The 25,924-nt window shown below is 50.1% G+C and overlaps 1 protein-coding gene across 2 annotated transcripts; it reads right to left on the bottom strand.

Moving 5' to 3' along the window:
* Positions 1–7,930: 7,930 nt before the first annotated feature.
* slc25a17 (solute carrier family 25 member 17) lies at positions 7,931–24,401 on the bottom strand. 2 transcript variants are annotated; one of them, XM_067974620.1, is made up of 9 exons: positions 24,213–24,401; positions 17,566–17,626; positions 16,541–16,607; positions 15,308–15,459; positions 13,771–13,887; positions 12,068–12,213; positions 11,230–11,328; positions 10,119–10,201; positions 7,931–8,316 (listed from the first exon to the last, which is right to left on the bottom strand). In XM_067974620.1, exons 1-9 carry the CDS (start codon positions 24,324–24,326, stop codon positions 8,169–8,171), a joined length of 987 nt encoding a protein of 328 aa, XP_067830721.1. In that variant the 5' UTR covers positions 24,327–24,401; the 3' UTR covers positions 7,931–8,168. The 2 variants fall into 2 exon arrangements, with proteins under 2 accessions (XP_067830721.1, XP_067830722.1); XM_067974621.1 differs by having other exon boundaries at positions 11,230–11,325; positions 24,213–24,400.
* Positions 24,402–25,924: the final 1,523 nt, after the last annotated feature.

The raw sequence follows: 25,924 nt of genomic DNA, 5'->3' as shown, positions 1-25,924 counted from the left end.
AGCGAGTGTAGAAATCCGCAGGGTTTGATGTCGGAGCTCACTCCCCCCTCTCCTTTTTCCAAATCACTTGCCCTCACCGTGGGCGATGAGGGTCGGGAGCTCTGGGCGATCAGGCGGGAAGGCCTCGTGTGGAGATACTGATTGAAATATGTTAAAAGCATTAGTCACACTTTAATCCGCAGTAAAAGCGAGAGATCAAAGGAAACTGGACAGTTTGGGAATAATCAGCCACTCTAAAGATGGGTGATATAGTACGGAGATGAAAGAGGAAGATGAATATACAAGAGACCAGTGACAGCAGGGCTGAGGCAGCATCTTTACTGTAATGAAGTACAGCACCTCTTAAAGGGGCACTGTCTCCAGGAATAAAAGTTTGTTTAGTTTGTTCACAGAGAAAATTCGAGCCTTGTTCCCCCCATGTACCGGGTCGGAGTGGGGTACAGTTCCATGTACCGGATCGGAGTGGGGTACAGTTCCATGTACCGGATCGGAGTGGGGTACAGTTCCATGTACCGGATCGGAGTGGGGTACAGTTCCATGTACCGGATCGGAGTGGGGTACAGTTCCATGTACCGGATCGGAGTGGGGTACAGTTCCATGTACCGGATCGGAGTGGGGTACAGTTCCATGTACCGGATCGGAGTGGGGTACAGTTCAACGGGGGCTTCTTGTGTTCCTGTTCCTCAGCAACGAGCCCAGGTAGTAATGTCAACAGGCTATTTGTCCATGAAGGAATCCCAACCCTGTCCTCACCCAAAGTCTAAACACAGCACTTCCCAGCAGGAGCTAATGGACAAGCAGCAGGAGCCTGGGCTGACACAGGGACATAGGAATTGCTGGACAAAAACAGACCAAGACCAAGGTCCATCTGGTTCACCTTCTACCATCCTGGTAGTTGCAGGATACAATACAACATTATTTTCCCACTCCACAGCCTGGGGACACTGCCTGTGGCATTGGCAGATCAAACTCTCTCTCCTCCATCCTTCCGCTCAGAGCCCTCTCTCCCCACCCGTCCCTCCCCCGGTGTCCCCTCTCTCCCCACCCGTCCCTCCCCTGGTGCCCCCTCTCTCTTCCCCCCACCCGTCCCTCCCCTGGTGCCCCCTCTCTCTGCCCTCATCCCTCCCCCGGTGCCCCCTCTCTCCCCACCCGTCCCTCCCCTGGTGCCCCCTCTGTCTCCCCCCTCCCATCCCTCCCCTGGTGCCCTTTCTCTCCTGCCCCCCGTCCCTCCCCCGGCAACCCCTGTCTCTCCCCCGTCTCTCCCCCAATGCCCCGTCCCTCCCCCAGTGCCCCGTCTCTCTCCCCCGTCCCTCCCCCAGTGCCCCGTCCCTCCCCCAGTGCCCCGTCTCTCTCCCCCGTCCCTCCCCCAGTGCCCGTCCCTCCCCCAGTGCCCCGTCTCTCTCCCCCGTCCCTCCCCCAGTGCCCGTCCCTCCCCCAGTGCCCCGTCTCTCTCCCCCGTCTCTCCCCCAGTGCCCGTCTCTCCCCCAGTGCCCCATCTCTCTCCCCCGTCTCTCCCCCAGTGCCCCGTCTCTCCCCCAGTGCCCGCATCTCTCCCCCGTCTCTCCCCCAGTGCCCCGTCTCTCCCCCAGTGCCCGCATCTCTCCCCCGTCTCTCCCCCAGTGCCCCGTCTCTCCCCCAGTGCCCGCCTCTCTCCCCCGTTCCCTCAATGTCAACTGGGCCATTTTTCATTGGTGGGCCTATTCGGCTGCAGCCAAGGTTAATTTTCCCTCAAGCACTTTCCAGCAGGAGTCAGGAGCCTGACGGTCTCCCCCTCCACCCCAATCCAGGTGCTGAGATCAATTCTAACTCCCCAATTGCCTCTTTCAATCGACATAATCCAGGAATTGAACCTGGGATCTTCCGATTGACTGGAATTTTACTGTTTGCTAGAGTAGGAAGCCCCTTTTTAAAAATTTATTCATGGGATGTGGGCGTCACTGGCGAGGCCGGCATTTATTGCCCATCCCTAATTGACCTTGAGAAGGTGGTGGTGAGCTGCCTTCTTGAACCGCTGCAGTCCGTGTGGTGACGGTTCTCCCACAGTGCTGTTAGGAAGGGAGTTCCAGGATTTTGACCCAGTGACGATGAAGGAACGGCGATATATTTCCAAGTCGGGATGGTGTGTGACTTGGAGGGGAACGTGCAGGTGGTGGTGTTCCCATGTGCCTGCTGCTCTTGTCCTTCTAGGTGGTAGAGGTCGTGGGTTTGGGAGGTGCTGTCGAAGAAGCCTTGGCGAGTTGCTGCTAAAGGTTGCTTGAAACCTTTAATGCCGCCTCACTCCGAAACAGGCCGGGCGGCCCACACCTCTGGCCCTGGAGAGAGGTCAGAGGTCAACATTTATATATTTAGCGATTCAAAAGGTAAACCAGGCTGGACGCCTTAGGAAAAAACAGAAAATACTGGAAGTACACAGCAAGTCTGAGAAAAGGTAGGATAATATTTCGGGAGTGTGAGACTTCAGGACTTAGATCTTTGAGAACTGGAGCGGACAGGCCTGGATCAACCGCCAGTGTTTCAAAGGCAGGAGAGTCGAATCAATGGACAATAGTAAAATACCAGATGAACTTCAGGCTACATCAGGCCAGTTGGACCCGAGGACACGTATTTCTATTGGTCAGACTTTTACCTCAGTAACTTCTGAGAGCTGTTTTTCAGTTCGCTCGCATGCCCGTGTTGGAGATAAATATCGCAGTTAGCTCAACTCCATCGATGTTCGAGCGCAGGGAAGCGAGGAGTGACATTAATAATCGAGGAGTAACATAGATTGCAAACCGACTGCCATCAAGTCAACCTTAAGTTCAGCTTGTTATAAAATGATGAAAAGGGTTCGACAGGATAGATACAGAGAAGCTATTTCCTCTGGTGGAAGAGTCCAGAACAAGGGGGGGCACAATCTTAAAATTAGAGCCAGGCCGTTCAGGAGGGAAATCAGGAGGCACATTTTCACGCAAAGGGTAGTGGAAATCTGGAACTCTCTCCCTCAAAAAGCTGTGGATTCTGGAGGTCCATTGGAGCTTTCAAGACTGAGATCGACAGATTTTTGTTCGGTTACGAGGGATAGGGAGCAAAAGCGGGAAAATAGAGTTGAGGTGCAGATCAGCCATGGTCTAATTGAATGGCAGAACAGGTCCGAGGGGCTGAATGGCCTCCTCCTGTTCCTATGAGGAGGCAGGGCAACGTCACTGGCATGTTGTGTGAGGCCAGAATGAAGATGGAATGAGTTACAGCATGTGATGCCTGCCACTCATTGACTGTTGTTGATTGTACTTGGAATATCCCAGGAACGTTTCCAGAGTTCGTTCCGTGCTGCACGCTGGTCAGTAAATCCTTTAAAAATTGTGAAGAGTGGTGAGTTCAATTGGTCATGAGCCATATGATTTCGCAGAGCTTGGGCATTATCAGGGCCTGTTCGAGAGCACTAGACTGGTGAGGTGACTTAACCCACCTTCGATGGACGACTATCAGATGGGCCCGTGTTCATATGTTTATCATCCACAAGATGCCCTTTAAAGTGTAACTGGATATCGAGTAGCTTTCAATGGCTGACTCCCTCACAACGAGTGGACAGTTTGTTCCAATTAAATACATTAGGGAGGACCAGGGGTCACAATGTTAAGCTCTATAAGGCCGGGTCTAGGTTAGACGTCAGGAGGTGGTTCTTTTCCCAGAGAACAGTGGGCCTCTTGAACAGGCTGCCAGCTTGTGCGGTGAACGCCAATTCACTGAATTCCTTCAAGCGAGAGATGGACCTGTTTCTGGCTGGGGCGGAGGTCACCTCAAACCAAAGGTCGGTAGCGTAATGCTAGAATTATCAGGGCCAGAGTGATCTCCTGTTTCTAGTGATCTCCTGCGATCTAGTTTCGATCCGGCCTAAGGGGTCGGAGATGAAATTCCCAGATTTTTCTTTTTCCCAGGTTGGCCTAGGGTTTTGTCTTTTGTCGCCTCTCCCAGAAGATCACGTGGTTTCGGGTGGGGTGGGCAGTGTGTATATTGTGATGCACAAGGCATCGCAATTGTGAAGGACAGGCTTGATGGACCAGAGGGACTTTTCCTGTTCGTATCTGCTCACCTAAACATCACGTATCCAATCACAGCTGCCAAGTTATGGGATGGAACCTTACCGTTGACGTCGGGTGATGCAGCAGTGGTTAAATAGTCTCCATTGTTTTATCTCATTCATTGTCCTTGTGCATTGTATCCAAATCGCCATGTTCTTAAACGCAGACTGAAGCCCATCAGCTGACGAATCCAAGATTGCTTCAGAAGATCTTGTGGTTTGGACATTGTCCTATTGTCAAGCATCTGTCTCTCTGCCATCTCCAGGTTTGTGTTTCTAGTGACAGTTCGGGTCTCCAACTGTGACAAGCTGAAAACATTATTCGGGCAGATTTTAACGCTATCATTTAATGAAGGCTCCAGTTTCACGAGAGAAGCCCAGGGATCCGAGGCATCTTTTTGAACAGAAGTCGTCATTGTTGGCTCAGCCCTGATGAACTCCTGCAATTCAGCCTTTCTGGTGAAACTGTAGGTGGGCTGTTCAGCCCGGTGCTCGCTGGCCTACATCAGCTCCTGGTCCACCAACGCCTCGATTTTAAAATTCTCATCTTTGTGTTCAAATCCCTCCACCCCCTCCCTATCTCTGTAACCTCCTCCAGCCCCTACAACCCTCCGAGATCTCTGCGCTCCTCCAACTCTGGCCTCTTGTGCATCTCCCACTCCCTTCGCCCCACCATTGGCGGCTATGCCTTCAGCCGTCTAGGCTGTAAATTCTGGAATTCCCTCCCTGAACCTTTAGGTCTCTCCTTCTTTAAGATGCTCCTTAAAACCCGCCTCTTTGACCAAGCTTTTAGTCACCTATCCTAATGTCTCCTCCTTTGGTTTGGTGTAGATTTTGTTTGATGATGCTCCTGTGAAGCGCCTTGGGAAATTTTACTGAGTTAAAGGCGCTATATAAATGCAAGTTGTTGGTGTTGTTGGGTTGGGTAGCTCTGGCTAACTATCAGCGTCTTTCCCAAACTTCACCTGTGTTACGTCCTTCACCTCAGCCTTGATTCCAAAAATCTTTCTATTGAGAACCGAGATGAGGAGGAATTTCTTCACTCAGAGGGTTGTGAACCTTTGGAATTCTCTACCCCAGAGGGCTGTGGATGCTCAGTCATTGAGTCTGTTCAAGACTGAGATCAATGGATATTTGGACACGAAGGGAATCAAGGGATGTGGGGATCGGGCGGGAAAGGTTGAGTTCGAAGATCAGCCATGATCTTATTGAATGGCAGAGCAGGCTCGAGGGGCCATGTGGCCTACTCCTGCTCCTATTTCTTATGTTTTTTGTGAGAAGGCTCGACACATTCTGTAAGATTTTGGTCTTTACCCTGGGCAAAATGGGGCCCTTAGGAAAATATAATATACGTCCATAACATTAAATGAGTGTACTTTTAGCCTTTTTATTATTTCAGTGTCAGCCTGGTCCTTAATGTGGTAGAAACTCGCAGACTTATAAATATTTAACTTTGCAAGATCCTTCAGTTTAGTCAGGGAGACATCCAAGCAGATTATTGCAGTCACCAATTCCAGCAGCTACACACATTGTCAGGATACATTGGGCAGAACACTCTGTAGCATCTCCTGCAGATTTTAGCTTAGCATTTCTTTGTTCTGTAATACTATCACTAAAAAAAAGTCTGCATATAGTGACACCACTAGCCCCGCCCGGAATGGAGATTACACAGAACGTACAGCACAGAAACAGGCCATTCAGCCCAACTGGTCCATGCTGGTGTTTATGCTCCATTCACCCTTCTCCATCTAACCCTATCAACATATCCTGCTATTCCTTTCTGCCTCATGTGTTTATCTAGCTTCCCCTTAAATGCATCTATGCTATTCGCCTCAACTACTCCTTGTGGGTAATTCCCCTTGTCAATCATGCCTGGAGCTTGTACTGCTGTGAGTGACTGGGATTGATTTTGTGCACATAATTTGTATTCTGTAACTATCCTCCACTCACGGCATTTTGCTGGAGAAATAATCCTGCTTTTATCGGGAGACTTTGCTGTAGTTTTGGTCACGAGTTCTGCTTGCTGTAGCTTGTAGACTCTTTTTAAATAGACTTTAATTGCTGTAGTGTGTTGCTTAAATACTGTTTGCTGTAAGTCCCGCCTCACCTTGAACTCATTGGCGGTGTTGTCAATACTCATTTTGTTTATGGACAGAAACTCTTTCTCTCCTACAGTAAAGATGCTAACTGTGAGCAGGGTTAGTAATCTCTTCACAATGCCAGACAATCGATACCTTGTGTTCCATTGCCTCTGGAATGTGGGACCAAACTCCGAATAGTTTCTCTTGCTACTGGGCTCTGGAGCAGAGCTGCCTCTGAATTCTCCCACCGAAAATCAACTACAATTGGAAGTATTTCTTGCTACTGCTGGGTGTGTATTGATGCCCTGGGACTTGCAGTAAGGTCAGAGCAGAAACTCTGCCTTTTCCCTGATACGGAGAAGACGACACAGTCAACAGCTGTGTGTGAGGCTTAGGAATATTTGAATGCTTCAAGAACAAATTCTGTCATCCAGCTGCAAGACTGTCACCCCAGGGGGAAATCAAGAACTTGCATTTATATAGTGCCTTTCACAAAGTGCATAACAGCCAATGGAGTACTTTTTGAAGTGTAGTCACTGTTGTAATGTAGGAAAATGCAGCAGACGATTTGCGCACAGCAAGATCCCACAAACAGCATTGAGATGATGACCAGATAATTTGTTTTAGTTATGTTGGTTGAAGGATAAATATCGGCCAGGACACCGGGGAGAACTCTCCTGCTCTTCTTCAAATAACACAACTTCTTTTACATCCACCCCAAGAGGACAATCGGTTTAAAGTCTCATCTGAAAGACGGCATTTCCAGTCGTGCAGCACTCCCTCAGTACTGCACTGGAGTGTGAGCCTAGATTTTGTGCTCGAGTATCTGGAGTGGGACTCGAGCCCACAACCTTCAGACTCAGGCGGGAGTGCTACCCACAGAGCCACAGCTGACACCTAATTGGTACGACATGTTGCAGTCCTACCTTTGACCACTTTTGAGTGCGGATTCCTTGTGGAAGAATGCCTAACAGACAATGAGTGTTATCGCACTGCTTGGACAAATTAACTAGTGGTGTAGACAAAGAATAGGCCAAGATGACAGACAAGATAACACCATAAATTCTGGTACAGATTCTGCCAATCACTTTTACTAAACCATCGCCTTTGGTTTTGCACTTGGGAAAATCGAGACCAAGTGGGGTCGTCAGGTGAAGTGAGGTTAGGAAATGGGGGAATAGTTGGACCGGGACGAGCAAATGTAACGCAGTCCCCATTTTAAACTCATGCATTCTGTCCTTATTTTATATACTTCACTTTTTAAATAATTTATAAATAGCAAAACATTTGGGAAGCAGAGCAGGTTGGAACAGTGCAGGCATCGCTGCTCTGTCGACTGACGAGCTAGGAGATGCAAAACTGAGGTGCTACGGCGCCACTGTTGGCAGGAAGGTGTAACTGCAGCGTGACAAGTTTACATAGGTGGTTACCATTATAAATCCAGGGGAAAAAAAAAGCTGACAGAAGTGTGACAAAGGAAGTAAGGTTTTGCAGAGAGGAAGGGGATGCAGAAATAAGATTTTTACAACCGTACAGATTTGTGCGGAAAGGCCGGGAGCCATTTTCCATGTGAAGGAGGATGTCGTGACACATTTAGCGGGAAGTTAGATAAGCAGATGAGGGAGAAAGGAATAGAAGGATATGCTGATAGGATTCGATGAGGAAGCTCCCACTGTGGAGCATAAACACCAGCACAGAGCAGTTGGGTTGAATGGCCTGTTTCCGTGCTGTACATTGTATTAATTGTGAAAGGAACTCACACATAACCTCACTCAGTGAAGAAGACACACCATTGGCAATGTTCATTTTAATAATTGTCGACATGTTTTAATCCCACCCGGGGCTACTTCTAGTCCGAGTGGGTTGTCAGTTCAGCTCAATGAGAACACAATCTTTACAGCCACTTCCGTGTCCCCTAAAGTGCAACGCTGCCCGTTTTCTGGATTGCCGCTCCAAGGGGGAGGGGGGAGACGCCCAGGGCTCGAGGGAGAGTGAAGCTGACAATGTCCTCGAGGTAGTTCCTTCTTTTGTTAGTCTCCCAGGCGAGGCATCACGCCCATGATTCGAAAAATGAAGCCTGTGATCTTCTCATAGATCAGGAACATCAGGGCAGAAGTGAGCACCGTCTGGAGAAGCTTGGCTTCCAACCCCTTGTACAGGCCCATGAAACCCTGCCTCCTGTTTGTAACAACAACAAAAAAAGGACAATGTCACCACAGTCCAGCGAACAGAAAAACTGCAAATATTAGAAATCCAAACTAAAAAAAAGTGTGCCGGAAACACAGAGAGGGGAGTGGGTCAGCTTCTGAAAGAGAAAGATAGGTTTGCATTGTGGGCTGGGGATTTTTCATCCTTCACACCCACAGTGTTAAACTGCCCTTTGTCTGTCTCACTGACTCGCCCACTGTGCATTTCCCAGTTTCGACAGTCGATGGGAATGTTTGGAATGAATTCAGCTTCTCGGCCCAAGTTTTGGTGTGGTACAAAGTGAACTTTCTTCCAACAGTGCACGGTCCAGGGTCCCATCCTCAGATCCATCGTCCAGCCCTCCCCGTAACTTTCCATTCTACTGACACTCCCCCCTCCCACAGGAGACTGTCCCACCTGGGTCAAAAGGTATCTCTATCTATATATACGTTACTTGTACGTTTATTATAATGACCTGCACTTTGGTGTACAGAGCATAATTTCAAAGTTTGCAGATGACACAAAACTTGGAAATGTAGTAAACAGTGAGGAGGATAGTGATAGACTTCAGGAGGACATAGACAGGCTGGTGAGATGGGCAGACACGTGGCAGATGAAATTTAATGCAGAGAAGTGTGAAGTGATACATTTTGGTAGGAAGAATGAGGAGAGGCAATATAAACGAAATGGTACAATTTTAAAGGGGGCCCAGGAACAGAGAGTCCTGGGGGTGTATGTACACAAATCTTTGAAGGTGGCAGGACAAGTTGAGAAGGCTGTTAAAAAAGCATATGAGATCCAGGGCTTTATAAATAGAGGCATAGAGTACAAAAGCAAGGAAGTTATGCTAAACCTTTATAAAACACTGGTTAGGCCTCAGCTGGAGTATTGCGTTCAATTCTGGGCACCAGACTTTAGGAAGGATGGAGAGGGTGCAGAGGAGATTTACTAGAATGGTACCAGGGATGAGGGACTTCAGTTGTGTGGAGACTGGAGAAACTGGGGTTGTTCTCCTTAGAACAGAGAAGGTTAAGGGAAGATTTAATAGAGGTGTTCAAAATATATGGGGGTTTGAGTAAATAAGGAGAAACTGTTTTCACTAGCAGGAGGGTCGGTAACCAGAGGACACAGATTTAAAATATTGGGAAAAGAACCAGAGGGGAGATAAGGAGAATTTTTTTTTAATGCAGAGAGTTGTTATGATCTGGAATTCACTGCCTGAAAGGGCGGTGGAAGCAGATTCAATAGTAACTTTCAAAAGGGAATTGGATAAATACTTAAAGGGGAAAAAATGTGCAGGGCTATGGGGAAGGAGCAGGGGGAGTGGGATTAATTGAATAGCTCTTTCAAAGGGGCTGGCACAGGCACGATGGGCCGAACAGCCTCCTTCGATGCTGTACGATTCAAAGTCTCCCCACGTTCGCTGCTCGCTCCATATTTAACCCCCACCTCCTCTAATCTCTTCTGAAGCCGCTGACTCGTGCTGGTCCCACCTCTTCAGGGCCTTGCGCACGTGGCCATTGCCATTCCGCACTAGGTAGCGAGAGTCAGCGGCCGTTCGGCCACGGGGAGCATCGCGGCCCAGCAGAGTCCTGCTCGCACCCCTCCGTCCTCGCATGCACTTTTAGGTGATGAGGAGCAGGAACCCCGGGCCAGTGCTCGCCTGGCCAACAACCCAGGGACGTGGAGGCCAGTGGGAGCAGGAATTGAGCCTGGGCCCTGCCTCGCCTGCTCAGTCACTCAACGACACACATCCACAGTACAACTGACAGCTCAGGAAAGTCGCAACTCACTTCACTCTCTGACTCAAGAGGTAGATGACACTTCGGAGGCTTCCCAGCATCCGGTTCTCTGGGCCCATTCTCTGTTGGCCAAACTGGGGAAAGAGAACAAACCAATTTGCCAGAGTGTTACAGCGAGGGTTTCTCCAGCCCCCTCCCCCCCCCCCATTTCCCAAAGGCCCCGACTCTTGCTGGGGTACGGTTCCACAGGTGCCGACTGCCCTCAGATACGTGGTCGCTTTTCAGACGTGAGTCTTGACGGCAAGTCTCAGTGGACTATTCAACTGCAGGGGGCATCGCGGCTGAACGAAAACCTGTTCTCGCCCGACATCCACGGAGCAGCACTGTATAATTGGGTTAGGAGCTCATTTGTAGAACCTCCTGCTCCTGCTGGGGATCAAACATGGGAGCTTCACTGTTGTAATGCAGGGAAACAGCCAACTTGAGCACAGCAAGATCCCACAAACAACAAAGATAAATGACCAGCTCATTTGTTTTTGGTGCGGTCGGTCGATCGAGGGCTAAATAATGACCAGGACACCGGGAGAGCTCTCGTGCTCTTCTGGGAAATAGCAACAGGGGACTTTGTACATCCACCCGAGGGGGGCAGACGGGGCCTCGGTTTAACGTCTCATCCGAAAGACGGCACCTCCGACAGTGCAGCACTCCCTCAGTACTGCACTGGGAGAGTCAGCCTGGATTACGTGCTCAAGTCTCTGGATTGGGACTTGAACCCACGACCTTCTGACTCCGAGGCCAGAGCGTTACCCAATGAGCCACCTTCCTTGGGCCCTTTCTCAGGCCTCATCATCATCATCATCATTACTGGCTAATCCCTTTATTTTTCCAGCACAACTTGTCCCAGGGGTACTGAGGCCCAGTCACTAGAAACCACAGAATGTTCCGGCTCGATTTGTGGGGCTGGACTGAAGACGCTTGAACTTGCAGCGAGGGGCAGATCAGGTGATCGGGATCCTGGCGTCAATGGTCTTACTGGAGGTGGGCGCCATTGATCTCTGCTGCTTATTTAACACTCTCAGAGTTAGGGATTAAACAGCAACAGGAGAAAGAAAAGGGCTACGGTAATCAGGCATTGGAAATTGGGGCATTTTCTCCAACTTACCCGCAGTAAGGACTGCACTGTCTGTAGGGGGTAGGTTACCGTGGTGGCGATGGCCTTGGCAATGGCTCCAATAATGAAGACCTCGAGTGAGAAAAGCTGCTGAAACAGATGGGAAGAAAATCATTCTGAAATACGGTCAACCCCGCACCTTGCTCCAGGCCCAACCCCAACTCCAGCCCCAGGCCTCGCACTGTGCTCCACGCCCAATTCCAACTCCAGCCCAGGCCTGGCATGGTGCCCAAGGCCCAACCCTAACTCCAGCCCCAGGCCTCGCACCGTGCTCCAGGCCCAACCCCAACTCCAGCCCCAGGCCTCGCACCGTGCTCCAGGCCCAACCCCAACTCCAGCCCCAGGCCTCGCACCGTGCTCCAGGCCCAACCCCAACTCCAGCCCCAGGCCTCGCACCGTGCTCCAGGCCCAACCCCAACTCCAGCCCCAGGCCTCGCACCGTGCTCCAGGCCCAACCCCAACCCCAACCCCAGCCCCAGGCCTCGCACCGTGCTCCAGGCCCAAACCCAATTCCAGCCCCAGGCCTCGCACCGTGCTCCAGGCCCAACCCCAACTCCAGCCCCAGGCCTCGCACCGTGCTCCAGGCCCAACCCCAACCCCAACCCCAGCCCCAGGCCTCGCACCGTGCTCCAGGCCCAAACCCAATTCCAGCCCCAGGCCTCGCACCGTGCTCCAGGCCCAACCCCAACTCCAGCCCCAGGCCTCGCAGCTCCCGCCCTGAACCCCCTCCCTCCACATTCTGATCCTCCCCCTCTGCCATGACCAGTGCTGGATTTGGGATGAACGTGAGGCAGACGCACAGCCGCCCGCCCACCCCCAGTGCCCTTACCTCAGTCCGCCCCCTCATGAGCTGTCGCTTTAACCCTTCGTAGAACATGAACTGAATGGCTGGATTGAAGACGAGGAGCAGCGAGGGGAAAGTGCTGCTCCACAGGGCCGGGGCTCCCTCGTTCCGCACAATCTGAGTGACAGCATCTGGAACAAAGCGAGGGGGAACAGGTTTAGGAAAAGAAGGAGCCGGAGGTCAGACATAGAAGGACACGTTACAGCAGGCCTGTCAGAGAGAGAGAGAGAGAGAGAGAGATTCATAGGTCAGCTGGGATCGTCCAACAGAACAGGTCAATGACAAGAGGCCAGCCCGCAGACAGACACACAGCAGTGAAATAAAAACAGAAAATGCTGGAAACACTCAGCAGGTCGGGCAGCATCTGTGGAGAGAGGAACAGAGTTAACGTTTCAGGTCGATGACCTTTCATCAGAACTGGGAGACGAACAGCTTTTTAAGCAAATACAGAGCCGGTGGGGGGGGGGGGAAGGGGGTCAGTGAAAGAACAGATAGCCTGTGATAGTGTGGGGGGCAGGAGTGATTAAACGGCCAGGCAAAATGAGGTGATAACGAGACAAGTATCAAAACAAAAGATGGGTCCAGAGGGTGTGTAAGTGGTTACGGCAGAATAGCAGAGTGGGGGGAAGGGAAGGAGGGAAAATACAGCAAAGAGGGGAAGGTTCCCGTGGCCCGGGAATGCGGTGGAGAAACAGGAGCAGGAGTCGGCCATACGGCCCCTCGAGCCGGCTCTGCCATTCAATATGATCATGGCTGATCTTCCATTTTCACTTTCCTGCCCTATCCCTCGATTCCCTTAGGGTCCAAAGATCTATCGATCTCAACCTTGAATATACTCAACGACTCAGCTCCCACAGCCCTCTGGGGTGGAGAATTCCAAAGAGTCACATAGAATTACAGCAAATTTTAAAGCACAGAAATAGGCCATTCGGCCCAACTGGTCTGTGCCGGTGTTTATGCTCCACACCAGCCTCCTCCCACCCCTCTTCATCCAACCCTATCAAAATATCCTTCTATTCCTTTCTCCCTCATGTGTTTATCTAGCTTCCCCTTAAATGCATCTTTGTTATTCGTCTCAACTACTCCTTGTGGCAGTGAGTTCCACATTCTCACCACTCTCTGGGTAAAGAAGTTTCTCCTGAATTCCCTATTGGATTTATTAGTGACTATCTTATATTTATGGCCCTCAAGTGGAAACACCTTCTCTACGTCTACCCTAGCAAAACCTTTCATAATTTTAAAGACCTCTATCAGGTCACCTCTCAGCCTCCTCTTTTCTAGAAAAAAAAGAGCCCCAGCCTGTTCAGTCTTTCCTGATAGTTATAATCTCACAGTTCTGCTATCATCCTTGTAAATCTTTTTTGCATCTTCTCCAGTGCCTCTATATCCTTTTTATAATATAGAGACCAGAACTGTTCACAGTACTCCAAGTGTGGTCTAACCAAGTTCAACATAACTTCTCTGCTTTTCAATTCTATCCCTCTAGAAATGAACCCCAGTGCTTTGTTTGCATATTTTATGGCCTTATTAACCTGCGATGCTACTTTTAATGATTTGTGTATCTGTACCCCCAGATCCCTCTGCTCCTCCACCCTGTTTAGACTCTTATTTTCCAGGGAAGTATGTGGCCTTCTCATTCTTCCCGCCAAAATATTTTTCCAAATGGCAAACGTATTTTAAGTGCTCACCCAGAATGCCTTTGTAGTCGGTTTGACGAATGTCGTCATTTCGGAGGTTTGACCCCTGCAGTTTGAGTCTGGTGTTCACCACCCACAGCGGAGTGGTAACAAGGACATTTACAACACCTGCAAACACAACACAACGCCCGTTAAAACAGCTGCAGGGAGTGTGAGGATTCACTGAGGAAACAGGCCTAGGTAAAATAGATCAGGGGGATCCCCGAAAACACAGACGCATTCCCCAGGACCCCCTGTAAGTACAGGCACACCCTCTGTCTGAACTTCCAATATATGTCACGCACCCCACTTCCCAAAGAAAAGAACGCCATCATTGCGTGAAAGGTGTTTTATTCATGTGCAGCAACACACTTAATGTGCTAGTGAGTCAATAAATAAACAGGACAGCCTCACAGACCCCTTCTCCCTCCCTCCAGAATTCCCTCGTGGTCCCTCGTCGGGCTGGGGATGCCGGTTTGGTAAAGCCAGAGGATGAATCCATGCTTGGAGAAATGGTTAAAGAGGGAGAGGAGGGATAACATCACCACTAAATATTTAAGATAATTGGCAAAAAAGCCAGGGGGTGGGCGGGGAGATGAGGAGAAATGTTTTTTTTTAACGCAGTGAGTTGTTCTGATCTGGAATGCGCTGCCTGAAAGGGAGGTGGAAGCAGATTCAATAATAACTTTCAAAAGGGAATTGGATAAATACTTCAAAAGAAAAATTTTCAGGCCTATGGGGAAAGAGCAGGGGAGTGAGACTAATTGGATAGCTCTCTCAAAGAGCCGGCACAGGCACGATGGGCTGAATGGCCTCCTCCTGTGCTATTTGATTCTATTAATTCGTTTTTGGCAAAGCACTGCCCAGCTCCAGGTCCCCCGTGGGCACCAAGTGTCAACCACATAGTGAGAGACTGGAGACATATTAGGCCAGACCAGGTTTGGGGCAGGGGAGAGGGAGGTTCCCTTTGCTGAAGGACATTAGTGACCCATTAGAGAAAAGAGCCCAGCCTCATCCATCCCTCCTGATAGCTGTACCCTCTCAGTTCTGGTATCATCCTAGTAAATCTTCTTTGCACCTTCTCCAGTGCCTCTATATCCTTCCATAAAATGGAGAACAGAACTGTTCACAGTACGCTAAGTGTAGTCTAACCAAGGTTCTATACAAGTTTAACATAACTTCTCTGCTTTTGAAGCACTTTTTAATGGTTTAATTAACCTGCGTCGCTACTTTTATTGATTTGTGAATCTGTACCCCTAGATCCCCATGCTCTCCTACCCCATTTTCCAAGGTGTAAGTGGCCCCCTTATTCCTCACCCCTGTCCATATTGTAAATGGACAATGAATTTCACGTCCTACACTTGAGCCTGGGCCTAGAACAAATGAAACAGGAGCAGGAGTAGGCCATTCGGCCCCTCGAACCTGCCCTGCCATTCAGTAAGATCATGGCTGATCTTCGACCTCAACTCTAGTTGGAGCTCCTCTGGGTTCACAGGGCAGGGAAAACTGCTGTGATTAACTGCAGGCACCAATATAGCCACGTACCTACCAGAGATAAAGCCCATCACGAGGTCCTTGCCGTTGGTGGAGGCTTGACCTTTGACCCAGACGGCCTTCAGGGTGTTGAAGGTGTAAAAATAGACGAAGTTCGAGCAGCAGAGGCTGGAGATGACGGAGAACCAACTGCGATACACCGCTGCCCTGCAACAAGGGAAGAGGCTGAGTTCACACACCCGATCCGGTTATTTACACGGCTTGATGGTTTAAGCCATGATCGAGGAAACCAGCTCTCCCACATCCCCAGCTTCCCCCCAGCCACCCCACCAACCCCCACTTGCTGGGGTCCGACTCCACGGAACTGGCATCTCGCCCGAGTGGCCATTTCTTTTAAAAAACACGCGAGCCTAGGCAGCGCCAGCGGGCTATTCGACTGTGGCGCAGATCACAGCCGGAGTCCAGTCCCGCCTTCCCCTAATACCAGCCGTGGCTCCGTGGGCAGCACTCTCGCCTCCGCGTCAGAAGGCGGTGGGTTCAAGTCCCACTCCAGAGACGTGAGCACATAACCCAGGCTGACACTCCCAGCGCAGTACTGAGGGAGCGCTGCACTGCCGGAGGTGCCGTCTTTCGGATGAGATGCTCACCCGAGAGGGCAGACGGGCCTCAGTTTGAGGTAAAAGATCCCGGTGCTATTTTGAAGAGCAGGGGAGTTCTCCCCGCTGTCCTGGCCCAATATTTATCCCTCGACCAACATCACTAAAAAACAGATCATTGGGTCATTTATCACATTGCTGTTTGTGGGATCTTGCTGTGTACAAACTGACTGCCGCATTCCCTACATTACAACAGTGACTACATTTCAAAAAGCACTTAATTGGCTGGAAAGCGCTTTGGGACGTCCTGAGGTTGTGAAAGACGCTGCAGAAACACAGGTCTGTCTTTCTGTAACCCACGCTTCCTAGCAGGGATCACCAGACAGACGCCAGGAGCAGGGACCCTGGCTGATCATACACCCGCCTTCCCCCCGCACTCCGTAACTCAGGGGCACCGAGAGCGCAATCGTAACGAGATCAGCAAACTCAACGTAAGCCTGGGCCCCCCCCCCCCCCCTCCTGGTCTGTCTGGTTCAGTGACAGACGCACTGGCAGTGCATTTACCAACTGAACCATCGCGGAGTGGACAAGAGATGCTGAGCGTTTGATTTCAATCACTTCAATCTTCTGAGCAGAAAGGAGACCATTTTGTTGTGCTGACGCAGGCCAGTCGTGGCCACGTTTGTACTCACAGTCCCTCCTCTTTGATGATCTTGGCCAGGATTTTAGGGGTAGATTGTGCCTTCATCTTCTCATCCACTGCGACAAGGAGAAAGAGCACATCAGCTATGGAAAAGCCCAATCACAGTAATTCTCTTTCTTCCCCTAATCCTCCCGCCATAGGGTTGCCAACCCTCCAGGATTGACCTGGAGTCTCCAGGAATTGAGGATTAATCTCCTAGCCACTGCTGCGAGAAAAATCTCAGCGACATTTAAAAAAAAAATTACTTGCGGTTTTTTTTTTTCATTTCCTTTGAACGTTCATTGGCTATGAAAATATTGGAGGCGGGACGACAAGGCTGAGCGTCAAGAACCGTCCAATCAGGTAATTAAGAGTCTGTTCCCATTGGCACAGGAAGGCGGGACACAGCAGTGATGGACGTGTCGGGTGACCAATGGCGAGAGTGTGGGGGTGGGGCAGTTGGAGGCAGGATGTTGGCAACCCGACTCCCACCCCGGAAAGGCTGACTCCTGGGGATGGGTGCTGGTATCATCCTTGTAAATCTTTGTTGCACTGTCTCCAGTGCCTCTATATCCTTTTTGTAATATGGAGACCAGAACTCAGTACTCCAAGTGTGGTCTAACCGAAGTTCCACATGGTTCAACATAACTTCCCTGCTTTTGAATTCTATTCTTCACCGGTGAGCCTAGAAGGTTGGCGCTCCTCGACCATGTGGGGCATCACAGTCGAGCCCGATTACTGTCCTCGCCCCTTGTTTACACACCTCCACTTCCCGCCAGGGCTCGGCGGATAGCAATCAGTCGCAGGAAGCCTGGCTGATCGTCCCTCTGCCTAGCCCAGGGAGGCGGAGGGCATCAGATGCAGGTTCGTTCTTTAACTGTAGCGCCCCGGTTGAAGGCAAACGACCCGGCACAGGCTGGGGATCGAACCCGGGGCCATCCCTGCTCAGTAGATCTCAGGATGACTAAGCCCCACGGAGGGAGGAGGCCGGGGGGGGGGGGCCTTTTACAGCTCCAATCCTCAACGGAATCTTACCTTGCAGTCTCAAGCGGGCCGTATCCAATGGGTAAAAAATGGTCATTGCTGTCACACTTCCCTGGAGAGAAAAAGAGGAACAGTGACTGGGTATGGAGGTGCAGACTCAACAGTGTCTAAACACTTAAACTTAAGATGCTTACTTTGGGGGAAAACCAGGAGCAACTAGTCCCCAAGTTCAGTACAGTGTACAATGACCTTCTCACGGGAAGACTGAGTTAGATAGATTCCTGATTAACAAGGGAGTCAAAGGTTATAGTAGGTAGATGGGAAAGTAGGGTTGAGGTCACAATCAGATCAGCCACGATCTTACCAAATGGCAGAGCAGGCTCGAGGGGCCGAATGGCCTACTCCTACTCTTAATTGGTATGTAGGAATGACTCAGACCCACACCGAGTGGCTGTTCCAGATTGTAGGAAACCTCTTGCCTTTTAACCGAGCTGTGCGGATTATGTGTTGGGGGGAGGGGGGGAAATGGGGGCATAAAACTGTCCGTTTACCTTAGGAACATGGTTTTTAAAAAAATTCGTTCATGGGATGTGGGCGTCGCTGGCGAGGTCGTCATTTATTGCCCATCCCTAATTGCCCTTGAGAAGGTGGTGGTGAGACGCCTCCTTGAGCCGCTGCAGTCCGTGTGGTGAAGGTTCTCCCACAGTGCTGTTAGGAAGGGAGTTCCAGGATTTTGACCCAGCGACGATGAAGGAACGGCGATATATTTCCAAGTCGGGATGGTGTGTGATTTGGAGGGGAACGTGCAGGTGGTGTTGTTCCCATGTGCCTGCTGCTCTTGTCCTTCTAGGTGGTAGAGGTCGCGGGTTTGGGAGGTGCTGTCGAAGAAGCCTTGGCGAGTTGCTGCAGTGCATCCTGTGGATGGTGCACACTGCAGCCACAGTGCGCCGGTGGTGAAGGGAGTGAATGTTTAGGGTGGTGGATGGGGTGCCAATCAAGCGGGCTGCTTTGTCCTGGATGGTGTTGAGCTTCTTGAGTATTGTTGGAGCTGCACTCATCCAGGCAAGTGGAGAGTATTACATCACACTCCTGACTTGTGCCTTGTAGATGGTGGAAAGGCTTTGGGGAGTCAGGAGGTGAGTCACTCGCCGCAGAATACCCAGCCTCTGACCTGCTCTCGTAGCCACAGTATTTATATGGCTGGTCCAGTTAAGTTTCTGGTCAATGGTGACCCCCAGGATGTTGATGGTGGGGGATTCAGCGATGGTAATGCTGTTGAATGTCAAGGGGAGGTGGTTAGACTCTCTCTTGTTGGAGATGGTCATTGCCTGGCACTTGTCTGGTGCGAATGTTACTTGCCACTTATGAGCCCAAGCCTGGATGTTGTCCAGGTCTTGCTGCATGCAAGCACGGACTGCTTCATTATCTGAGGGGTTGCGAATGGAACTGAACACTGTGCAATCATCAGCGAACATCCCCATTTCTGACCTTATGATGGAGGGAAGGTCATTGATGAAGCAGCTGAAGATGGTTGGGCCTAGGACACTGCCTTGAGGAACTCCTGCAGCAATGTCCTGGGGCTGAGATGATTGGCCTCCAACAACCACTACCATCTTCCTTTGTGCTAGGTATGACTCCAGCCACTGGAGAGTTTTCCCCCTGATTCCCATTGACTTCAATTTTACTCGGGCTCCTTGGTGCCACACTCGGTCAAATGCTGCCTTGATGTCAAGGGCAGTCACTCTCACCTCACCTCTGGAATTCAGCTCTTTTGTCCATGTTTGGACCAAGGCTGTAATGAGGTCTGGAGCCGAGTGGTCCTGGCGGAACCCAAACTGAGCATCGGTGAGCAGGTTATTGGTGAGTAAGTGCCGCTTGATAGCACTGTCGACGACACCTTCCATCACTTTGCTGATGATTGAGAGTAGACTGATGGGGCAGTAATTGGCCGGATTGTATTTGTCCTGCTTTTTGTGGATAGGACATACCTGGGCAATTTTCCACATTATCGGGTAGATGCCAGTGTTGTAGCTGTACCTTAGGTGTAGGCCGTGGCTCAGTGGGTAGCACTCTCGCCTTGGAGTCAGAAGGTTGTGGGTTCAAGCCCCAGTCCAGGAACCTAAGCACAGAATCTAGGCTGACACTCCCAGTGCAGTAGTGAGGGAGCTCTGCACCGTCGGAGCTGCCGTCGCTCAGATGAGGCATAAACCTCTCAGGTGAGTGTAAAAGATCCAACGGCACTATTTCAAAGAAGAGCAGGGGAGTTCTCCCCGGTGTCCTGGCCAACATTTATCCAACAACTAAAAACAGATTACCTGGTCATTATCACATTGCTGTTTGTGGGAGCTTGCTGTGCGCAAATTGGCTGCCGCGTTTCCTACATTACAACAGTGAAGACCCTTCAAAAAAGTAGTTCATTGGCTGTAAAGCGCTTTGGGACGTACAGAGGTCGTGAAAGGCGCTATATAAATGAAAGTCTTTCTTTCGTTGGAGAGTGGATGACGGGCTTGTTTCGAGCTGAACTGGCCCTGCAACCCTGTTCCTGGAGGACTTATCACATGATCACAAGATAATTACAGGCAGGGAAGGCCATTCGGCCCATCTTAATTAATCCATCCAGAAGGACCTTGCAGCTCCCCCCATCCCCAGCTGCATCTAATTCTTTCTGAAATGATTGCAGGGTTTTTCCCTTCTATTACTAAGTGTCAGCTTGGCTCAGAGTCAAACTCCCACGCCAGGACTTCAGCACACAATCCAGGCTGACACCTCTGTGCAGTACCGGGGGAGGGTTGCACTGTCAGAGGCGCCGTCTTTCGGATGAGACGTTAAACAGAGTTAAAACCTGTTGAGGTGGGTGTTCTAGGTCTGTCTTGTGGCAATATTTGAAGAGGAACAGCGAGTTCTCCCAGTGTCCTGGCCAATATTTACCTTTCAACTAACACCACTAAAATCAGATCATAGAATCATAGAAATTTACAGCACAGAAGGAGGTCATTCGGCCCATCGTGTCTGTGCCAGCCGAAAAAGGGCCATCCAGTCTAATCCCACTTTCCTGATCTTGGTCCGTAGCCCTGTAGGTTACAGCACTTCAAGTGCACATCCAAGCAACTTTTAAATGAGTTGAGGGTTTCTGCCTCTACCACCCTTTCAGGCAGTGAGTTCCAGACCCCCCCCACCCCACCCTCTGGGTGAAAACATTTTTCCTCAGCTCCCCTCTAATCCTTCCACCAATCACTTTAAATCTATGCCCCCTGGTCACTGACCCCTCTGCTAAGGGAAATAGATCCTCCCTATCCACTCTATCTGGGCCCCTCATAATTTTATACACCTCAATTAAATCTCCCCTCAGCCTCCTCTGTTCCAAAAAGAACAACACCAGCCAATTCAATCTTTCCTCATAGCTAAAATTCTCCAGTCCTGACAACATCCTCGTAAATCTCCTCTGTAGCCTCTCTAGTGCAATTACATCTTTCCTGTAATGTGGTGACCAGAACTGTGTGCAGTACTCAAGCTGTGGCCTAACCAGTGTTTTATACAGTTCCAGCATAACCTCCCTGCTCTTATATTCTATGCCTCAGCTAATAAAGGAAAGTATCCTGTATGCCTTTTTAACCACCTTATCTACCTGTCCTGCTACCTTCAGGGATCTGTGGACATGCACTCCAAGGTCCCTCTGTTCCTCTACACCTCTCAGTATCCTCCCATTTATTGTGTATTCCCTTGCCTTGTTTGCCCTCCCCAAATGCATTACCTCACACTTCTCTGGATTGAATTCCACTTTTCTGCCCACCTGACCAGTCCATTGATATCTTCCTGCAGTCTACAGCTTTCCTCCTCACTATCAACCACACGGCCAATTTTTGTATCATCTGCAAACTTCTTAATCATGCCCCCTACGTTCAAGTCTAAATCATTGATATATACTACAAAAAGCAAGGGGCCCAGTACTGAGCCCTGCAGAACCCCACTGGAAACAGCCTTCCAGTCACAAAAACACCCGTCGACCATTACCCTTTGCTTCCTGCCACTGAGCCAATTTTGGATCCAACTTGCCACTTTCCCTTGGATCCCATGGGCTTGTACTTTTTTGACCAGTCTGCCACGTGGGACCTTGTCAAAAGCCTTGCTAAAATCCATGTACATTACATCAAACGCATTACCCTCATTGACCCTCCTTGTTACCTGCTCAAAACATTCAATCAAGTTAGTCAGACACGACCAACCTGTAACAAATCCACGCTGACTGTCCTTGATTAATCCGTGCCTTTCTAAATGACGATTAATACTGTCGTTCAGAACTGTTTCCAATATAATTTGCCCACCACTGAGGTTAGGCTGACTGGCCTATAATTACACGGTCAATCCCATTCTGCCTTTTTGAACAACGGTACAACGTTAGCAGTCCTCCAGCACCATGCTGTAGCCAGACAGGATTGGAAAATGATGGTCAGAGCCTTTGCTACTTCCTCCCTTGCTTCTCTTAACGGGTTAACTGGCATCGCTGTTTGTGGGACCTTGCTGTTCGAAATTTGGCTGGCCGCATTACTCTACAATAGTGACGACATTTTTTTGTACATTACATTGTTGTACGGTAGGGAAACATGGCCACAATCCTGAGGCCATGAAAGGCACGTTATAAATGCAAGGTTTTCCTTACGCTGAGAATCCATTCCAAGTTTTGATCATTCTTTGTGATGACCTTCCTGATATTAGTCCTCAATTTATCTTTTACTGGTTTAAACTTGCATCCCCTTGTTCCACCCTATTTAATTTAAAGTAATATTCTGGATTTACCTGTTCCATTACCGTAACTAGCTTAAATTACATAGAACGTACAGCACAGAAATAGGCCATTCGGCCCAACAGGTCCATGCTAGTGTTCATGCTCCTCAAGAGCATCCTCCCTCCTTACTTCATCAAACCCTATCAGTATATCTTTTTATTCTTTTCTTCTTCATATACTTTTCTAGGTTCCCCTTAAATGCATCTATGCTATTCGCCTCAGCTACTCCACGTGGTAATGAGTTCCACATTCTCACCACTCTCTGGGTAAAGAAGTTTCTCCTGAATTCCCTATTGGATTTATTGTGACTATCTTATATTTATGGCCCCTAGTTCTGGTCTCCCCCACAAGTGGAAACATCTTCTCTACGTCTACCCTATCAAACCCTTTCATTATATTAAAGGCCTCTATCAGGTCACCTCTCAGTCTTCTCGTTTCTAGAGAAAAGAGCCCCAGCCTGTTCAGTCTCTCCTGATAGTTATAATCTCTCAGTTCTGGTATCATCCTTGTAAATCTTTTTTGCACCTTCTCCAGTGCCTCTATATGCTTTTTATAGTGTGGAGACCAGAACTGTTCACAGTACTGCAAGTGAGGTCTAACCAAGGTTCTACACCAGTTTAACATAACTTCTCTACTTTTCAATTCTATCTCTCCAGAAATGAAGTGCTTTGATTGCTTTCTTTATGGCCTTATTAACAATTTGTGTATCTGTGCCCCCAGATCCCTCTGCTCCTCTACCCCAGCAGTATGTGGCCTCCTTATTCTTCCTACCAAAATGTAATACCTCATTTATCTATATTGAAATTAATTTGACAATTACACACCCATTCTGCAAGTTTATTAATGTCTGCCTGTATTTTGTCATAGCCCTCCTCGGTATTAATTATACCCCCCAATTTGGTGTCACTGCAAATTTTGAAATTGTACTTCCGATTTCCGAGTCCAAATCGTTCATGTAAATGGTGAGTAACAGTGGTCCCAACACCAATCCCTGTGGAACACCACTTCCCACCTTTTGCCAGTCTGAGTAACTACCTTTAACCCCTACTCTCCGTTTTCTCTTTTGTAGCCAGCTTACTATCCATTCTGCTACCTGTCCCCTGACTCCACATCTCTGACCTTAATCATGAGTTTACAATGCGGTACCTTATTGAAGGCCTTTTGAAAATCCAAATATATTACATCTACTGCAATACTCTTAGCTATCCATTCTGTTACCTCTTCAAAGAATTCAATAAGGCTGGACAAACATGACCATCCCTTTTGAAAAGCGTGCTGACTAACCTTTATTATATTTTCAGTTTCTAGATGTTTTTCTATTACATCTTTGAGTAAAGATTCCATTATCTTTCTTACCACCGACATTAAGCTGACCGGTCTATAGTTCCCTGGACCGGTTCTATCTCCCTCTCTAAATATAGGAATCATATTAGCTATCCGCTAACTAGCGAGTATCGTCAATCTTTCCACATAACTCAGACCCTGGACCCTGCCCCGGGTGGGGGGGTGCGGGGGGGTAGCCTCTTGACTATTCCTCTCCACTGCCATCGGTGTTTGAATGTCTCCCTTGTTTATTGGCAACCATAAACCCTGATGGGTGAAGGGGGAAGTTCCTGAGGTTAATTCAGCAATGGCACTGGGGATAAACCAGCTCAGAATACAGGAAATTCTGGGATGGCTGATCCTCTGTAACTTAAATTGATGTTGATCTGTTTATTTAATAAAGTTTCCCTTTTGCCAAATAGAAGTCCTCCTCTTCTCTCTCTTACACTCTGCCTTTTGGAAAAGACTGGAGAAAAATATTATTCCAATCATTTGTACAAGGCAAGAAATCTGAAGCAGGTTAGTGGGGGGCACAGGGGAGGGGAGGGGAGGGGTTCCCCTTCACTGGGGGGGGGGGCCCCAGCAGACTTACCGCAGCCCCGGCCACAGCGTGCACCAGGCTCTCGTAAGAAAAGACATGGCCCACCATCAGCCCCGAGTTCCCTTTCATTTTCTCCCCCAGCATCAGGCGCCCCGGGTCGGGCATGGACTCAGGTTGCAGCCGCTCCACCCGGAAAATGGCACCAATTCGCCCCACGCGTCGCCGATCAATGGTTACTGTCAGATCCCGCGCCCTCCTATTGGCTGCGGCCTCAGATTGCTACACGCCCGCTCGCTCCCTATTGGGCGAGGCGAGAGTCCCGCCTCTGGCAGAGAGCTATTGGTCCTAGTCTGCTTCCGGGTGCATGTGATTGGTTGTCTGAAAAGGGGTGAATGGAGAGATTTATTTTGGTGCTGCCAAATTCAGGGTCCTGGGCACCACTAATACCAGGGTCCTGGGCACCACAAACACCAGGGTCCTGGGCACCACTAATACCAGGGTCCTGGGCACCACAAATACCAGGGTCCAGGGCACCACTAACACCAGGGTCCTGGGCACCACTAATACCAGGGTCCAGGGCACCACTAATACCAGGGTCCTGGGCACCACTAATACCAGGGTCCTGGGCACCACAAACACCAGGGTCCTGGGCACCACTAACACCAGGGTCCTGGGCACCACTAACACCAGGGTCCTGGGCACCACTAACACCAGGGTCCAGGGCACCACTAACACCAGGGTCCTGGGCACCACTAACACCAGGGTCCAGGGCACCACTAATACCAGGGTCCTGGGCACCACTAATACCAGGGTCCTGGGCACCACAAACACCAGGGTCCAGGGCACCACTAACACAAGGGTCCTGGGCACCAAAAACACCAGGGTCCTGGGCACCACTAGCACCAGGGTCCTGGGCACCACTAACACCAGGGTCCAGGGCACCACTAATACCAGGGTCCTGGGCACCACAAACACCAGGGTCCAGGGCACCACTAACACAAGGGTCCTGGGCACCACTAATACCAGGGTCCTGGGCACCACTAACACCAGGGTCCAGGGCACCACTAATACCAGGGTCCTGGGCACCACAAACACCAGGGTCCAGGGCACCAGTAATACCAGGGTCCTGGGCACCACTAACACCAGGGTCCTGGGCACCACAAACACCAAGGTCCAGGGCACCACAAACACCAGGGTCCTGGGCACCACTAACACAAGGGTCCTGGGCACCACAAACACCAAGGTCCAGGGCACCACAAACACCAGGGTCCTGGGCACCACTAACACAAGGGTCCTGGGCACCACTAACACAAGGGTCCTGGGCACCACAAATACCAGGGTCCTGGGCACCACTAACACCAGGGTCCTGGGCACTACTAAATCCAGGGTCCTGGGCACCACAAACACCAGGGTCCTGGGCACCACTAACACAAGGGTCCTGGGCACCACAAATACCAGGGTCCTGGGCACCACTAAATCCAGGGTCCTGGGCACCACAAACACCAGGGTCCAGGGCACCAGTAATACCAGGGTCCTGGGCACCACTAACACCAGGGTCCTGGGCACCACAAACACCAAGGTCCAGGGCACCACAAACACCAGGGTCCTGGGCACCACTAACACAAGGGTCCTGGGCACCACAAACACCAAGGTCCAGGGCACCACAAACACCAGGGTCCTGGGCACCACTAACACAAGGGTCCTGGGCACCACTAACACAAGGGTCCTGGGCACCACAAATACCAGGGTCCTGGGCACCACTA

This window comes from Heptranchias perlo, chromosome 40, assembly GCF_035084215.1.
Source record: "Heptranchias perlo isolate sHepPer1 chromosome 40, sHepPer1.hap1, whole genome shotgun sequence".
Classification (NCBI taxonomy): domain Eukaryota; kingdom Metazoa; phylum Chordata; class Chondrichthyes; order Hexanchiformes; family Hexanchidae; genus Heptranchias; species Heptranchias perlo.
This window is presented reverse-complemented; position numbering and strand designations above follow the sequence as displayed.

Excerpts from the sequence above, each read along its gene's own strand:
- slc25a17 (XM_067974620.1), bottom strand. The coding sequence starts at position 24,326 with ATGCCCGACCCGGGGCGCCTGATGCTGGGGGAGAAAATGAAAGGGAAC. Across the intron at positions 16,608-17,565 it reads GGCCCGCTTGAGACTGCAAG|TGGATGAGAAGATGAAGGCA; the intron begins GTAAGATTCCGT and ends TCCTTGTCGCAG. Across the intron at positions 10,202-11,229 it reads CAGTGCAGTCCTTACTGCGG|TTTGGCCAACAGAGAATGGG; the intron begins GTAAGTTGGAGA and ends CTCTTTCCCCAG.